At 41.1% G+C, this 18,444-nt stretch overlaps 1 protein-coding gene across 1 annotated transcript; it reads right to left on the reverse strand.

Annotated features, from left to right (window-relative positions):
• Positions 1-9,476: 9,476 nt before the first annotated feature.
• LOC134401441 (transmembrane protein 14C-like) lies at positions 9,477-18,159 on the reverse strand. The gene is made up of 5 exons (XM_063130370.1): positions 18,059-18,159; positions 17,323-17,399; positions 13,279-13,380; positions 11,822-11,909; positions 9,477-10,637 (listed from the first exon to the last, which is right to left on the reverse strand). Exons 2-5 carry the CDS (start codon positions 17,396-17,398, stop codon positions 10,577-10,579), a joined length of 327 nt encoding a protein of 108 aa, XP_062986440.1. The 5' UTR covers position 17,399; positions 18,059-18,159; the 3' UTR covers positions 9,477-10,576.
• Positions 18,160-18,444: the final 285 nt, after the last annotated feature.

Here is an 18,444-nt window from a genome sequence, read left to right on the forward strand (position 1 = left end):
GAAAAAGTCCTACATATCCCAGCATGCCCCAGCCATGAGCTGCATGTGGCCCCACCCTGGTGTGCCTATCCTCCCTCTTTTTTTAACAACAAAAAGCATCCATAGCAGCTACAAAGCACCCAAAGGGCTTGTGAACAAGCTAAATTTAACCAGTGTTCTCCCCCACCCCCTGGCAAAGTGTGAGGCTTGCGGACTGCCCAGTGTCCCATGGACTGCAGGCTACAGTGAGGCGGGGGATTTGAGGGGTAAAAATTGCTCCCCAGACCTCCTGAGACCACCCACCACTGCATTAGATAATTCCTGAGCGATTACATGAAATGCCTGTGATAGAACGATTCTGCCAGCCTTCCCCAATCTGGTGCTCACCAGCTAGAACTCCCAGCATTCCTGAGCATTAGCCGTGTTGGCTATTATTATTATTATTATTTATTTATATAGCAGTTCATAACCTCTGGAAGGCAGCAGATTGGGGAAGGTTGGATTATGCAGCGCACTCCCCAGATGAATCAGAGTGTGTGTGTTGAATGAATAAGCAGCAAATATTTGTGACCACATGTGCCTTCCGCTCTTAGTTGAATGACAAAAACAGGAATGGAGAATCACACATTCACAAGAACGACAGTTGGAGGCAGGGGAACTAAACAGCTTTCTGAGTCATCTACTTTTTAAAAAGGAAAAGGAAATTCTCCCAGGCCTTTGAACTAGCTGAGTATTGGAACACTTGCATTTCTGAATCTTGACTATGCAGCCCTAGATCAGCCTTCCCCCAATGTGCCCCCTTCAAATATGTTGGACTGCAACTCCCAGCATCCCAAGCCAGCCAGAGAATGCTGGGAATAGTAATACAACAGATCTGGAAAGCACCATGTATTGGGGAAGGCTGTCCTGGATGACAATGGTAAAGGAAGACAGAGAAAAGAAGATGTGCTGTCAAAACCACTGCTGTTTGCAGTGCTGGAGACAGACAGAGACAATCAGGGCGCAATCCTTTGCATGTTTATTTGTGTGGGGGGGTAGTCTTACAACTCCTAGCGTGCCCCAGCTAAGAATGTTCTGCCTAAACATGCATAGGATTGTGCCTTAAGTCCCATTGAACTCAATGGGGCTTATTTCTGAGTAGACCCATATAGACCTGCCCTCTTTATGTGCTTTATGGTATGAAACAGGATGTTGGTTTCCATTCATATCATATGCTAACAGGAACCCAGTCATTCACACACTTTTGGTCAGTCTCACATTTTTATACTATCACCACCACAGGGCTCATTCCCAGGCCCATAAACCATGGTTTGAGCTTGTGATGTCTTAACCGGGCCATGGCATCCTTCTGCAGCTGCAACCACAGTCACAGTTCAAGCTTTTAGCCAGTATTAATGCAAGTTTATGGTGAGAAAATTAAAGTCACTAATGAGAAAATTAATGCATATTAATAAATTAGTGCATATTATTCACTACTTCATAAACATGTACCTCTATACATGCCATGCCTAATAATGTCCCCAGTATAAACACAGTTGATGAGACCTCTGCAGGTACATACAAAATGCATAATCCTTTGCAATCTCTTTTGCACACTGAAACACTTAGTAAAATGCTCAAAACAGCTATTCCCTTAACAAGTACATTGTGGGGTGCCCCTACAGAAATGTAGTCAAAGATAACTTGAAATGAATGATGTGAGGTTCCAGAAAGGAATGTATTCCTATTAGTCTGAAATGGCAAAGTCCACTGAATCAAAGATTTCAAGATCTTGCTCTGAACATTCCTTGTAGATGCAGCAAACATAGCAAGGGATAAGTCAATAATATGTGTGGGAGAACCAGACAGGTCTGAACCACCAGTTACTTTATCTCTGAGTCACAATTACAGTCATGTAAAACAACCACAGTTCTCAGAGTTGCATCAGCCCAGACACAATGATGAGGAAACATGCAAAAGAAACCGGTTTGCAGAAAATTCACCTTCCCCTTTCTAGTAGGGTGACCTTATGAAAAGGAGGACAGGGCTCCTGTATTGCATTTTCTATGCAGTTGCATAGAAAAGGGAATTGCAGCAGGTGTCATTTGTATGCATACATCCCCTGGTGAAATTCCCTCTTCATCACAACAGTTAAAGCTGCAGGAACCCTGCCCTCTTTTGTACCTGGGCAAGAGGGCAGGGCTCCAACAGCTTTAACTGTTGTGATGAAGAGGGAATTTTACCAGGTGCTGCATGCATACAAATGACACCTGCTGCAATTCCCTTTTCTATACAATTATTAAAGATACCGGATCCCTGTCCTCCTTCTCATAGCATCACCCCAGCAGCCCCCCTGCACCCTCAAAATCTGTTCTGGAGAACTGAGAACACTCCGGAGCAGATTTTCAGGCAGAAGGAGGAGAGAGGGAGAAAGTCACAGAGACTTTTAATAGCATTTTGTTGGATTTAACCCAAAAGCTGCATCTGCTGAAATGCCATTTTCTACACTACCATTACAGGTATAAACACCATTATGTATCTTGGCATCTGCTTGTCTGAATGTACTGATGCAGCACGTTAGCCATATGATTGGTGTTCTATATACCAGAACGTTCATTTATTTGTAAAAATCGTATTATAAATGGAGCACTGAAGCCCAGGCAGGCTTGTAATACTACTAGTTTTTCAGTGTCACAATGCTGAATTTTCAGTCAAGATAGCTATTAATGGTTTGAATGAGGTCAAGTACATTGGTTCAATTTAAACAAGGCTATTAAGATAGATTGACCTCTCTTAGCTTCCTTTGTCCAGACTGCCCTTGACTATGGCTGAAGTAAGCCAAGCATAAGAGGACCGGTGAGATTAACATAATTAGCTCTTATTTAATACGGCTGTTTAATTGACTGACCCCTTTTTCTTTCCTAGCTTAGTTCACACCATTCATTGATATGCAGCTGGCTGTGTTTTAGGAATGGGAGAGGGCTGGTATATTTCTAGTTATTGTGATCAAAAGGCAATGTAATGTCAAACCTGGAATAAATTGAAGATTAAGTATCTGCCATTCTGAACTTTAAAAGCCTCCCCATCAACATCATAAAAAATACTACAATAACAAATCCAGGTTCTGCAGTTGGTATAAATAATGGAAACAATCTATACTTGTGAGAACAACCAAAAAATGTTATCTTGATCTAGAAAAATATTAAGAATCCAAAGGTACAAGCCACAACCTTTTAGGTTCTCAGATGACTAGAATTTTGCCAGGCTTTTGTATTATCAAAATAATCTGTTGTATAATATTTGTATAGTGCTTTTTTCTTACTTTTACTTTTTTTCATTTTTTATAATACTTTACAAAGTCAATCAATAGATGTACAGTCTGATAATCACAAGAGTCCAACTAAAGAGTCATATAACGAAGAGCTTTGAGGAAAAGCTAATCATCAAATCTATGAAAACAACTCCCTCTTTCTCTTTTAATCTTTTTTTTTTTAAGCTGGTATATTTCCAGAAAGAATGGTATGCCTGTGGTGGATGAAAAGCCACTGTTTATATATATGATATAAAAGGGAACCAAGTTTCTAAAAATAAATATTGTTTTGTTGCATGCCTGATCAGAGCGCTTCCAGGAGGGCTCCTTGCACTACCAATCAAAGGGCATTGCACAGTCTTTCCTTCCTTAAGGGTTTTTTTTTGCAGCAAGAAAAAAAATTAAAAGGTGAAAAAGAAGCAGTGGGAAAATCCAGTACGGCTACATGTGGAAGATGACGATGATGATGCTTTGACCCCTGATAAAGTTCCGTGTTTGAGGCAGGGTGATTGCACAATAAAACACTTGTCTGAAAGGACTCCCAGACTGTCTTTGTTGGTGGGTTAATTTCTCTGCAAGTGCAGTCCTCCAGACTTTTGCAAACCAGCCATCCACTGTATATCCCCCAAGCTGTTTTCCAGTGTTCCACATTCTCTAACTTGGCGGTCTCCAACAACAGTTGAATAAGAATTTTATGCAAGATCTGTCCTTGGTCTTTGTCAAAGATGGATAGGAGCAGTGTCTTTGGACTATGCTGAATGTTTGTTACTGTATAGTACTTTTTTAATTGTTCAGTGCACAGCACCTACATTATCTCAGTGATCCTTACAACAACTGTACTGCAGATATGGTGGCTACCCTTTGATTTAAAAAGCTGGTACCTGGATAAAGGCCAGGGAGGAATATTGGGTGAGACAGAGCTTGGAGCTTGGCAGACTCCAGTGGTGCAGAGTCTCTACTAGCAGCCTGAATAGACCATATTGGGTTGAAACGCGTTTGGTTTTATTGCTTTTTGTTTTAAATTGATGGTTTTATGGAATACTATATAGTTCAGATGTTTTTGTAGCATACTGGACAGCTTTAGTACATAATATATTAAAGACACCTTAAGCACTTAACTGTATATGACCATTGATAGTGGAACTATTAGCAGTCTTTCCACCCCTTTTCCCCAGTTCACCACCTGGATAAAGGCCAGGGAGGAATATTGGGTGAGACAGAGCTTGGCAGACTCCAGTGGTGCAGAGAGCAACAACTTTCTCATTGGTCCTGGCAACTGTGGTACTCTGAGCCTGCACTTGGATTCTAGTATAGGGAAGAAAGTAGTGATCTCTGCGCTGTTGTCACAATACTAGCACATTGTTCTGCCACCATAGCTTCATCATTTGTCTCAGTGCCAGCCCCAGACATTTTGCTGCTTGAGGATAAAAACAAGATGGCGCTCCTGCCCATTCCATGTACAAAAGCCGAATGGACTGATAATTGATTCTTTCTTTGACACTGCCAATGGGACAGCATCATTCATCACACTTGAAGGCAGTAGGCTAGCTTAGGAGGCACCAGGCAGGCAGTTTGGCACATAGCTCTCTCCTCCAATGTCTTGCTACCGCCCCCAGCATCTGCAGCGTGAGGCAACCACTTCCCTCTGCCTAATAGTGCTGGCCCTGATTTTTCTACTGGTATTTTGCTCCTCTCCCTCTTCCACAGCCTATAAGAGGTAGTTATGGAAGAGCCATACACATGCAGAAGAGTGTGAAATTTTGCTTGAAGGCTCAGCTCAAATTACCTGGGACCTTAACAAACGTGAAAATGCTACTGCTTTTTTCAAAAAATCTGGCAACAGCCTTGAGTGCCATTTTTCTGGGGAGAAAAGTAGGGCACAAATAAAATAAATTAATAAATTCCAGGTTTTGCGCAAAATGTTCTGGCAACCAGCCCAAAGGTTTTAAAAACAAAGCAACCCAGTGGGAGACCCTCTTCTTTGTGATCAGTGGGCAACCCTAGCTGGAGACAGAGCGGTGGTACTGAACACTGGTTTACCTAGGAAATTAACAGTTGAGTTGAGACTGAATATTAAACTTCCTGGCTCACAGCTTACACTCTTAACAATATGGAACCTGTGTGGTGTATTAGAGTGCTGACTGAGGCCAACTCAGATTCAAATCTCCTCAGGCCACAAACCTCACTAAGTAACCTTGGGTCAGTCACAATCTCTCAGCCTAATCTACTTCACAGGGTTGTTATGAGATAAAATTGGGGGTAGGGTGGGAAGAGAATGATGCATTGCTGCCTTGAGTTCCTTGAGGGAAAGGCAGAATATAAATGTTGTAATAAGCAAACAAAGAATTCTTGAGCATCCGGAGAATGGAATTCTGAATTTCCAAACAATGCTTAATCCCAGGTGCCACTGGGCCTACCCCCCCCCCCCCGAAATGTTTTATGCATTTCTCTCCCTTCTGTTCTTTGGCGGCCTCTTTGTTTATGCTCCTCTTGATGTGGTGCTGAATGCTAATAAAACAGAAACTGGAACAAGCCCCTGAGGATGTCATGTTTATGAGAGGAAGGGACTAGTAAATGTGGCAGGCCCAGCAGGCCTGCTAATAAATAACACTAATTCCTTTTACTACAGTGCACCTGATAAACAATGTTCCTCTTCCTTTGAAGAAATATTCCAACCTCTTTTCTCTGACCGTATATCAAAGGCTCAATGCAGCTCTGTTGCTATTACTCCCCACTCTACAATCCACATTAAGATCCCTTGCTGTGACCCTCTTCTGGTCCTAGCTATGAAATCAATCTGATAGGGTTTGCATATCAACATACCCCACATGTCAATATTTCTTGGAAAGCAGAGCAGGAGGGAGGGTGATGTTTTGTTCAAAAGAAAAACCTGCTTTTGCAGGCAAGATTCCTGCAGAATGCCCCATGCCAGGGTTTTTCACAGCAGTTGCTCAACTATTCTCTCAGTATTCATAGCAGTAATGTCAGCTCTAGTATCACTACCTCATGCTGAAAGGTGAAAGCTCAGCATTCAGACTGTGGCTGCCCATTACACTGGATTTACCTTTCCCTGACTCATCCAGGCAATCTACTTTAGGGGAGCCCCTTTAACTGTATTGAGTAGGACGAGATGGCTCATGAATGTTAGAGAAGAGACTAAGAACACTATGGTGTTCCGCGCACCATCACAGTGAAATCCCTTACCGTTTCACCAGCCTGGGGAAGAGCATCTAAATTGGTTGAAGCAAATCAACAGAAGCCCACTGACAATCTAAGGATGGGAAGAACAGTTTTGAAAATGTTTGCCAATTTTATCGGAACACTTTTGGCTTTCCTAGCTATGTGATCCAAGATGCCTCTACATACACACCATCATAGCAAAGATAATAATTAACCCTGAAGCTTGTGCACAGATGGCTTCTTACAGGAGAGAGTGCAATGAAGATGGTGGGACTGCAGTCAGGTGCAGGAATTCTGATCTGAAGTCCTTGGAGTTATATCTGAGATCACTCAGCAGTTAGTCTGTCCAATTTGATATTAGCAGTGATTTCAATAGCTAATGAGCCTCAAACAACACACAAGAACATGGTTATGTACTTACTCTTTGTTCTCTATCACTTTTGACCTTCCCACATGCTTCCCATTTTCACACTCGGTCTAAAACGAAGTTAAGAGCAAATTTATTTTATCATTATGTGTAATATATACTGCGACATCTAGGCCAGCCGTTCCTAACCTGATGCCTTCCAGATATTTTGAACTACAACTCCCAGAATTCCTATTAGCTATGCTGGCTGGGGCTGGTGAGAGTTGAGGTAAAAAATATCTGAAGGGCACCAGGTTTGGGAAGGCTGATCTAGACAATGTGTGCTGTGCACATACATTTGATCTAATGTGGGCCTATCACTCTGATCTATCCCTTCCCTCAACCGTATATAACACATTAGCCAAATGATGTGGCCTGCTAGCCACATGATAAATATATAATTATTAAATGTATTAGTTTTAAATGTTTTAATCAATTATATGTATTTTATGGTGTTTGCATTTGTGTTGTACCCCACCTTGATCCGGAGGGAGAGGTGGGTAACAAATAAATATGTTTTTATTATTATTAATTATTATTATTCCTTCAGTTTTGGAACTCACACAAAATTATGAAACAGGAATTTAATCAAGCTTTTTTGGGGCCATAGCATATAATTGGCATTTTGCATATAGCTTGAGGGTTATGAGTGAAACAGACCTGTTTATTTATTATTGCATTTATATCCCGCCTTTTTCCCTCTTAAAGGAACCCAAGGAAGTGTATATAATCCTCCTCCTCTCCATTTTATCTTCACAACAACCCTGTGAGGTAGGTTGGGCTGAGAGTCTGTGACTGGCCCAAAGTCACCCAGTCGGTTTCCATGGCCATATGGGGACTAGAACCTGGATCTCCCGACTCCCAGTCCAACACTTTAGCCACTACACCACACTGGCTCTAACTGTTAAGGGGGTTAAGTGAATGGTAGCTGCAAGAAACCACTGCCCTTCCCATGCCCTACCTGTAGGTTGCAAGCAGAGATCTTCTCACCATAGGGAAATTGATAGGATAACATTACCAGTTGAATTTCTGCCTTACAACGTAGGCCCATTCTTCGTTCACCCTGATTGTACAACACATCATGATCTGAGTAGCCCGTTATTTGATCTTATCAAAGACGTGAAAATAGAATAACTGTAATCAAATGAAAATTGCAAAGCGTTGATTACTTAATACCTCAAAGTAAAACTGTCATAGCAGGTTTTGTCACTCGTTTGAAAAGAATAGGGAACTATCAGCTCACAACACTATTAATGACAATTTGGACACAGTAACTACTGATGACAGACTGCAAGGTAGTTTATGGTGTAATCAAAGAATCTCCATCCTATACATTCAACAATGGGACAGTGACAGCTTTTACAAATGTTCTCACTTTACCAGTGGTTTTGGGTGGTTTCTTTTTATAGGCCAGGCTTCTACATCTGTTAACTGTGTGAAGCAGTATTTGGTGTTTGTTCGTCAACATGAAATATGCATTGGGCCAATTTTGCTAGCGTTTTAGCTTTCATAACAGAGATGTCAGGATTGCAAGGAATGCTTCTGTAACAGCGGTATCTTGTAAACGGAAGACAATACATTTCCTCCTGGGGGTTAATGCTTGAAATGGCAGTGCTTCCGCATGAAGAAAAATATGCAGTTGCAGCCTTTGAGGGGAAACATGCTACAATTCATCCTCACTATCGTTAAGTGGTGGCTGGACAGAGGGGAAAGGCCTCTGTGTTTCCCAAGTACAACTGAGGAGTGCCCAATTCAGAATGTAGCCATTCTGTCTCCATTGAGACTTACAAGAAGTACCTAGCATAAGCAGCAGATAAAGTTTATAGGCTGCGTTAAGCCCCTGAATCAGTTTTCCCCAACCTGTTCCTCTCCAGATGTGTTGAACTACAACTTCTAGCATCCTCCAGCCAGCAGCTGGTGGATGCTAGGAGTTGCAGCCTAACACATCTGGAAGGGACCAGGTTGGAGAAGGGTATTCTGAGTAGTTACACTACGTGGGGCAAAGATACCTGAGAGAGCGCCTTTTCCCTTACCTACCTGCCCTGTCACTGAGGTTGTCAGAGGTCATCCTCGTGGTGATTCCATGGCTTGATTGGAGTCCACCAGGAAAAGAGCCTTCAGTGTGGTGGCCCCCTTTCTGTGGAACTCCCTGCCCCGATGGTCAGGCAGACGCCAACGCTGTATTGTTTCTGGTGCCTCCTGAAAACAACCTTATTCCAGGAAGTATTCATTGACTGATAGCCAAGGTTTTTATTGGCATTCTGTGTTTATTGGTATAATAAGGGTATTTTAATTTTTGTATCTTTTACTGTTTTAACTCTTGTGTTCATTGTTTTGGAATCTGTTTCAGATATAGAGCAGTATACAAATTTTGTAAATAAATAAGTAACTGCCCCTACACAAACCTTGTAGAGTTCACTGTGAACCTCTGAAATAAGGCACATAGGTGCACATTTGCAACATTTCCCCAAGCAAGCTGAGCTGTAAATTGCAAAGCATTTTCTTTTAATGTTGACTCTGCCACAGCACATTCTATTATTATTATTATTTATTTATATAGCTGTCTGTTTCTAGACCTGGTCATCGGTTCTCTTTAAAGAAACCATAAAAAGAAACTTTGAGTAGTCTTGGTGGGCTTTAATGATGTGAGAAATGGCATTATAGATGCAGCGAACTCAATATTTTCCGGGTTCTGTTATATGTATAAAAAGACAAGACAGAGATGCATGATCAAAGACTGCATTTCAACACTTTCCATTAAAAATAAAAATTAAAAAAACCAGTTTGAGTAAGAAGAGCACAAGAGAACCCTGATCCAGTACAGAATAGCTTTGAGGATCATAACTATATTTGTATATATTACAAACATTTATTTTCAGTGGCACAGTAGGGAGACGTTATCCTCATGCTTCTGCATGAACAAGCTCATAGCTGAAAACTCAATCAGGTTAAGACACGGGCAACCTGAGCTTCCCCTCTACTGAAACCTATGGTGGCATCTGCAGAGACAGCCGTATCAACACAGTCTTCCCTAACCTGGTGCCCTCCAGATATTTTGGATAACAATGCCCAGCATTCCTGATCACTGCTGGCTGGGGTTGATAGAAGTTGAAGTCCAAAACATCTATGAGGGCCAAAGGTTGGGGAGGAAGCAGACAGAGTAGAGCTCACAGGCTCTGTCGCAGTTGCCTTTACAAACATCCTCCTAAATGGTCTTGCTACATGACTTGGGCAGAGTAATGTCATACCAGCAGGCAGTGTAAGGGACCATATAAGGCCGTAGCAGCCATGGGTGAGAACCTCAGCTGATCCTATTTTCTGCTGCCTCCCTGCAGGAACAAAACAGATAAAAAAACCAGCATGTACTGCATTCACCCAGACCTTCCCTGCTGATTCACAATTTATAATATCTTTCTCAGTTAAGACAACTGCTTGCCTCTGCCTTTCGAGACATTTATCATCATCATCACCTTGAGAGAAAAAGAGTATTACGCTGACATTACCGCACCAAACATTCTAGAAGTTACTTCTAGAATGTGGAAAGATATTTTTTTATATATACAAAGGGAATCTTGTCCATTATCCCAATAATATGTTGTTCTTCTTAAATTAGACCATCTAAATTAGGTCATGATCTTCTCCCATTCTGTTGAGCTTATCGCCTTTATCATGGTGCACGTTCAGTCTTCTTATCCACATCTCAAACCATATGGACTGTCCTGTTATCTCTCATGAGGCTTTTCATCCATCATCTTCAGTCCGAGTCTCCCAACCATCAGCAAACTGTAAAGGAAACTGTAGTCAGTTCATGGACATCATGGAAAAGTAGAAAGTCACCTCCATTGCAATCTCTTTGCTTTGGGTCCTTATTTCCCACTCACATTTGGTTTGGGTGTCCAACTGAGTCACAGATGGGAGAAAAACAAACATCGTCTAGTGCAGCCTCCCACAACCTGGTCCCACCCAGGGGCTTCTCCATATTCAGCAAAAATTCTGCAGCCTTACCAGGGCTTTGTCTTCTGGAGTCTTCATGGGTTTAACGATCAGCGTAATGCACGTGCTCCCTCCCTGTGTTTTGGCCTGTTCCTTCCCATACGTTTCAATTCTCCCCCCAGCAGATGGTGCTGTTTTATAGTGTGTTTTCCATTTTTTACTGCATATTCAGGATTTTTTAAAATGACCGATTCCCGCTTGAAAACAGTGTGAGAAACATTGGAGGTTGACGTCATGAAAAGGACCCCCAAACTTCCATGAGTGACCAATCACAAGAGTGCAATAAATCACTTGTGTGGAGAAGCACCAGGTGTGTTGGACTACAACCCCCAGAATCCCCAAGCAGGATAGCTGACTGGAGAATTCTGGGTGTTGTAATCTATCTGAAGAATGCCAGCTTGGGGAAGACTGATCTAGTGGCTATCCAGTAGCCCCAACTCTCAGCCTTGCTAAACTGGTACCATGCAGTCCCTAAAAACCAGTTAAGGGTAATGCTTGCCTCATCTTTTGGCAGTGCTAAAACTCCCTGCCTTCATCTATCCTCCAAGGATGGTCAATACTGCAAGTGAGAAATATTCCCCGCTTGGAAAAATTTGGACACAGCCACTGTGTTTACTTGGCTCTAGAGAACAACAATTGACCGGCTGAAGGGAGAACTCATAGTAAGAGACTGTCTTTGGTTATCACTGAGTAGAATCAATATGATGGGGACAGGATAGGCGGGGCAGGGGGAAGAAGAGAAGAACATTTTAGGAGGTGGTTAGCACCCACAATCTTCAAAGCCACAGCATTGCTCATCATCACCCTGATCATTGAACATAATGATCACATTTAATAAAAATGTATAACAGAAGTGTTTATTTTTTAAAAAAAGCATTCTTCGTTCAAATAGATGGAATACTCCCAAGCAAATTTGCATAAGATTGCACCCTTATTGCTGAAAATAAGAAAAACATAGGCATGCTGCACAATACCTTGCACCAGCAACCAATCCTGCAGGCATGAATTTCCCCGAGCTGTAGAATCTCGCGCCCATAATACCAGCTAAAGTTCCAGAAGCAACTAATTGGAAGATAAAAACCAAAGCAGCATTATCTCCTGGGTGTTCCTGTGAGGGACTGCCAACTTGCAGAGAATGATAAAGAAAAACCAACAGTGTCAAGTAAGTTAGTATTTCACATACAGAAGCTAAAAAGAGAAACCATACCAGGGTCAGAAACATTCACCAATGCAAACATTTCACATCACTTTATAACACTGTCAACATAATAATTATTTAAAATTCTTTTCTCTCTCCCTCCCCCTTTTAAAACAGCATGTATGAACAACAAATTCTAAATGGCAAAGAGTGATTTTCAAGAAAAGTATCCTAATTATAGCTTCAGTACCAATTTGCTTGTTAACATCTAACCTAGGAGAAAACGGATATTCCCAAGTGAGAAGTTATATTGAGCAGTATCACATATTTGGGATACACTGCTAAGAACATTTACTCTCAGGGAGGGCCAATGGTACCTTCGTATTTGAAGGATGTGTCACAGCACTTAAGAATAAGCATGTAGCTTCCTTACTTGAAAGACTAGCAAATTACCATTCGGATACATTAATCTGAGCATCAGAAACCAGCCCCACACAATTTCCTTGCAACCTTTATGATATCCACCAATCAATGTGGCCTCAAGGAGTGCTCTTTGAGACCATGGCTCAGTTGGCTTCACTCCCCATGCGTTTTTCCCCAACTGGGGAAGAGGAGGAGTAGTGAAGCTGGGTACAGACTGAGCCGGCATCTCAAGGTATCTACCTCCCTCCACAGCAACTCCAAGATGGCCTGATGCTTGCTGTGGAAAGTGAAATGTGGAAAATTCATCACTTGTTCCAGTTTCCTCACCCACTGCTGCTACCCTTGTGGACCACGGTGTGTGTGCTTCAGGCAGGATTCTTTCCTAGCCCTTCCTGAAGAAGCCACAGATTGAATCTGGGACCTTCTGCATGCAAAGCAGATACTCTATCACTAAGCTATGTCCCATCTCTCCAACTCCCATTAGTCAGCATGGCAAATGGTCAAGAATCCTGGGAGTTGTATCCAAAACATCTGGAGGACACCAAGTTGGAGAAGTCGTATGTGTGTTTAGCATTGGTTTAATTTACTATTTGCACTTGTGGTGCACATTTATAAAATAATGTGTGTGCATTTTTGCACTCTGTAATCAGGTTCCCAGTACAAAATGCAACGGATGAAATAGTCTCAAATTTACTCCAAACTAGTGCCCTAGTAAAAATAGGTGTTTAACAATGCAGCTTTTATCAAGTGGCATTGCTGCTGTTGAGTAAAACAAGTTGTACTACATGGACAAATGACATAAAATATAGATGTATTCGAAGGGTTATCATAAGAATTATTTTCATGTGAACATTTTCAAAGCTCACTTACTTAGGGAAAGCCAAAAGTTCTTTGGGTCTTGAGAAAGCTGGTAAGCTCCCAGTCCAGCTAACCCACCAAACAGCAGACCAGCAGCTAAAGATGGGACACTACCTTGAATAAATAAAATAAACTGTGTTTGTTAAGCAGTAGTTATGCACTGGATATGTAAAACAAAATCAGCAAAATTATCAGCTGAGAAAAGCATTTGTTGAGGTTTCTATTAACTAATTCATTAATTAACCAATTAAATTTATTTCCAGTATTTCCATCAAAAGCTGCAAATTGTTAGCTCAAGAGGGCTAACAATAATCAAATGCAGATAAAAATAGAAATCTCAATTAAAACAACAACAACCCAAAATTGATTAAAAACATAGCAGTAAATAAACAGCACCCAGCCAGTTAAAAACCCTTTAAGCTCATGGTTTACATCTGTTACTGGGCAGATTAAAAATATAATAAACCAATATATAAACAAAAATGCCATAGGCCTGCCTGAAAAAATAAAACTGCTTTGCCTGCTGGCAGAAGGACAACAAAGGGATAGGGGCAGCCTAGCCCTCACCCTGCAGGCTGTTCCAGAGCCTTGGAGCAGTCACGGAGAAGGCCCTCCCTCATGTCCCCACCAAACACACGTCTGATGGTGGTGGGACCAAAAGAAGATCCTCTCCCAAAGACCTTAACATCTGGGCAGGCTCATATGGGAGAATGTGGTCTCTGAAATAGGCTGGTCCCACATCTGTGTGCTTTGTAGGTCACAGCCAACACTTTTAATTGCGCCTAGAAACAGACCAGTCACCACTGAAGCTGTTGTAACAAGGGGGTCTCGTTCTCCATGTAATCGTATAGGATTGAGCTCGTATAACCTCTTGGTTGTCTTTCAGCCAGAAGAAAAATACATTTAGATTCAGGCTTTCCTTTAGCATTGCGCTAGAGGTCCCTTACGCTAGTGCAATGTAATTTAGGTTAGCGCTTGTGTTGCATTGGGTTCTGCCCACTGGTTTGGCTGTTCTTGTCCAAGCCTTGCACTTGCCTGCTCCTCTCCCCTTGTTCACTCCCGACTCCCTCCGTGGTTGGATTAAACCATAGTCTGACATTGCATCCAAATTGTGCAAACTATGGTTCATGTAAAGCATTGTTTGCCTAAAGACCAGAAGTAGAAGCCCACTTAAAAATAAATAAATCCTGCTCTGTCTGCCCTGCCCTCCATAACTTTTTCATAGTAGAGCTCACCATTTATGTTGCTATCCTTTAAAATAAGCCTAAGAGCACATTGCTCTTAGAGCACATTGCTTTTGCAGGATAATCCTGCACTATTCTAGGAAGATGGCTCGAGAGACGATGTCTAGGCTCATTATCAGTTTATATATAGTGACCTGCAAATAAAACTGACGAAATGTCACCACTTTTGGTTGCTGTTGAATTGCCCCATTAACCAGGCTTAAGGGACCATTCAACACCTATTCCTAATGCCACTTGTTCCATTTGTAGGTCAAACCTAATTGGACTTGAAGAATCAAGGACAGTATTAAAGGGCCCTGAGCATTTTCACTCTAGTCATTTCACCCCCATCATCTCACTAGAGTGATGCTAAAAAGATTTGACATTTTCATAATAAGCACACTACAAAATTTGAATTACCAGTGCTGAAATGTTTCTTTAAAGCCCTTTGCTCAGGTGCCTTAAAACGCACAGGTACTTTTTCTTTTCAATTACTTGCCCTCTAACCACAGAAGGACAAAATGAAGGACAAAAGGATCCAGAAAACATTCAATTGGGTCCTCCAGCACCCCACCACCACATCACCCTTGACTCTTATTCTCAAGGGCCTTGCGTCTAAATGTCATCCCATCCTGTCAAAGTGTTGCAAGAGAATCAGATGAAAGTCCCCTATGGCACGAAATGTCTTATTGCAAATCAATGCATTGCTTTTTCCATTGAGGTTAATGGGAATGATACATGCAAGCCCAGGGAAGAATATGTCCCTAAGGTTTTTGTTGTTGTTGCAGTATTTTGATCCCTTCCACTGCTACAGTCAGTTCTTGAGAGACCTTCCTTGCTCAATTATTCATTTGTAGAAAAAGCCATGGGAGGGGGGAAAACATTGGCTTGGAGCCAATGACATATGAGCAGATCTTCGCTAGCACAATGGCAGATTCCCATCCTTCCTCCCCAGATTTTGCACTCCCCAAACCTGCTCAAGGGGCCCCCTCAACCATCCAGAGCAGACTGGGGCGGATGCAGAGCGGTGGGGAACTCTGTTTCACCAGTGGTCTCCCTTCCACCACCATTGGATACAACCCACGATTTTCCTCTAAGGACACAAAAACCATTACTATTTGCATAGTTTTGTTATTTTGTGGAAACTTTTATTCAATTGAAAATGACAGACAGGAATTCATCACTGACAGGCCTGGGGAGGGAGATTTGCCCAACAAAACATGCAAGAAAAAACCATTCATATTTTTTTTTACTCCACAGGAATTGCTTAAAGTTGGAATCTGGGGGGAAATTGGGATAAAAACCTTATGCACTATTCCCTCTTTCAGAATTAAGGGTAAAATACTTTGAGCTTCAAGGATGTCAGGAAACAGAAGACTTTCATTAAACTAGCAGGCATACTTTTAATAGACTGATTTGGAACTAACTTGGATAGATTTAATATATTGATTTGGAATTCAAGAGTATGAAATTAATTCAAGCAAATTTTCTATTTCCTGAAGTCCATGAAATGGATGTTTCAGACACCGATTCAAACAATACAAGCTCTACTAGTATTTTAAAAGCATACAGTAATTATTGCCATGGGCAATAACAATAATAGCTCAGCTTAATAAACCAAGATATGAATACGTCTTTTGCAGCACCTTTGCTCTTTCTTCTGGCACATAAGCAAACAAACCAGGAAACCTCTAATTAACCATACTTTCTCATTTTGTCCAAACTAAGAAGCTATAATTACCAGTCTAGGAACAAGTCAGGATCTTAAACCACAATTTGAAGTTGGTTTAAGATCATGGCTTGTTTCAAAACTGGTAACTATAGCTTCGTGGTTTGGACAAAATGAGAAACTGTAAGTATAGGACTATAGTCTTATAGTGACTAATGATGATATATTAATATTCCAATGTATTGCCATTCCATTGTTTCATTATATGAACGTTTATTTTCTGAGCTTTCTGTCTAAAAATACAAGTCTCTTCAGTTTCTGCATAATGCTGAGTTCTACATATCATTTCTAAGACCAGATAATAGCAGTCCTTCTGTTTGCTACAATGTTCATAATTTCTTATTTTCAACTTTCATTTAAACATTTTTCTTATTTTCTCACTTAAGATGCAACGGCATGTATAGCACAGTTGTATTTGTCATCTTTCTCCAAATAAATCCAAGACATTTTTAGTTTTAAAAGTCATGAATTTACAGAAAAATATCAAAGTATACATGATACAATCATATTCATATCTAATCAGAAGTCACACTGAGTTCAATGGGGCTTACTCCCAGGTAAGTGGGTATGTGATTGCAGGCTTAAAGTAAGAAGCATATATAGATTTGATTAGAAAGCAAATTATGGCATATATTTCAACTTCCCAAAATTTTCATTGTTTTTCTGAGAATTGTGGAGAAGTGTTTTCCCCCTCCCCTTTTCTTCCATTTGATGGCTTCAAAATTTCCAGAATGTTTCTTTTGTGCATGAAACCAAACATGTGACCTAACACTTTCACAGGCACTGTTTGCAAGTTAGGGAAAACAATGTTGCTTGTACCACACAAACATTAGGGTGTTCCACAGTGAGTTATCAGTTTGCGGAAGCTGATAGCTGTTTGTGAGTTTATCGTTCCAAAGCACTTGCTCACATAAAAAGGCAATCAGTTGACTGCAACAGCAAATCAGCACAATACAGCAAGAGCTAATAACGGCAGCTTGTTATCTTCACACAAACTAAAAAGTGAATTCTTGAAGTTTTCTTTTTTACAAGAGGCCCTTCTATTTCAGGGAATCAATTTATTTGCAGAAAACAAAAGACCTTGAGTGTACATGGGCACCATACCTGCTTTTGCATAGCCTATGATCCCGCCAGAAGCCACTAATGCTGCATAGCCAAAACCAATCCAGTCCAATCCCATCCTGGAATATAATAGAATACCATAGTTCACTTATTGTGGCAATTCAAACATTACTAATCAGAATCTCTTTAAGAAGTGAAAGTCAGATATATAATTTGACTTTGTTTAAGCCTCTCGTACTAAATTGTCTTTAAGCATAGACCATCTTCTTGGATCCTAAGACACATCAATGGAAAATTCATATTCTGAGCCTTGCAAATAAGGTTCACGGAAGTTATTGCTCTATTGTGGCATATGGGCAACCTTAAAAAAAAGTGTGTGTGGGGGGGGAATGTATTCCTGTTTATAAATTCTTCCATTCCCAATAACCAAAACAACCTTAATTATCCAACCCGAAGAAGACGCCTGAATATTTGTGGTCCCAACCAAGAGCATATGTTATTAACCATGTTCATTTTTGGAGAGAGAAAGCTGTCAGTTTTCTGTTTTTTAAATTGACCTCATTCACATTAAGCTTTACTTGTAATAATCTGCCTAATTTATATAACTGACATTGTATATCTGTGTAGTGTCTTCCACCATCCATCGACTATTATATGCACCAAGGATTTAGTACAAAACCAGTCGCTCCCTACCGTCTTATTATGCCGGTGAATTAAAGCAACAACAAGAGTCAGATCTAAAAGCAGCATATTAACTACCATTAATAAAATTACTTACTCTGTTTTTCAGCAGCAGCAGCACATTCACAATGCAACAACCGGAACTCTCGTCAATCCTAATTAACCTTCCAAGCTCGAACCCTCCCGGGAGGGAAAGACCTACGGAAGAGCCCTGCACGTGAACATGGGCCAATCAGCGCAACGATCCAAATTGCAGTTTGCAACGCAGTGGCCAAGCAGCGTATTGCCCGGGGTTTTCTGCCTGCAAGCATCGTCTTTAGCAAAAGGCAACTACATCAGCCCAAACGTGCAATGCCAGGTGGCTGGAGTGAAGGCGGGTCCGAAGCACTTGCTGATTACATCCAAAAGCCAGTCTTTGAAAATAATAGAAGTGGCTCATAGTGTTTCAAAATAAGACCTCTCTTTTAGTTTCTGGAGTTTTAG

This window comes from Elgaria multicarinata, chromosome 7 (assembly GCF_023053635.1).
Source record: "Elgaria multicarinata webbii isolate HBS135686 ecotype San Diego chromosome 7, rElgMul1.1.pri, whole genome shotgun sequence".
Classification (NCBI taxonomy): Eukaryota; Metazoa; Chordata; class Lepidosauria; order Squamata; family Anguidae; genus Elgaria; species Elgaria multicarinata.

Excerpts from the sequence above, each read along its gene's own strand:
- LOC134401441 (XM_063130370.1), bottom strand. The coding sequence starts at position 17,398 with ATGGGATTGGACTGGATTGGTTTTGGCTATGCAGCATTAGTGGCTTCT. Across the intron at positions 13,381-17,322 it reads CATAGGCTATGCAAAAGCAG|GTAGTGTCCCATCTTTAGCT; the intron begins GTATGGTGCCCA and ends TATTTATTCAAG. Across the intron at positions 10,638-11,821 it reads GGATTGGTTGCTGGTGCAAG|TTTGCTGATGGTTGGGAGAC; the intron begins GTATTGTGCAGC and ends TTTCCTTTACAG.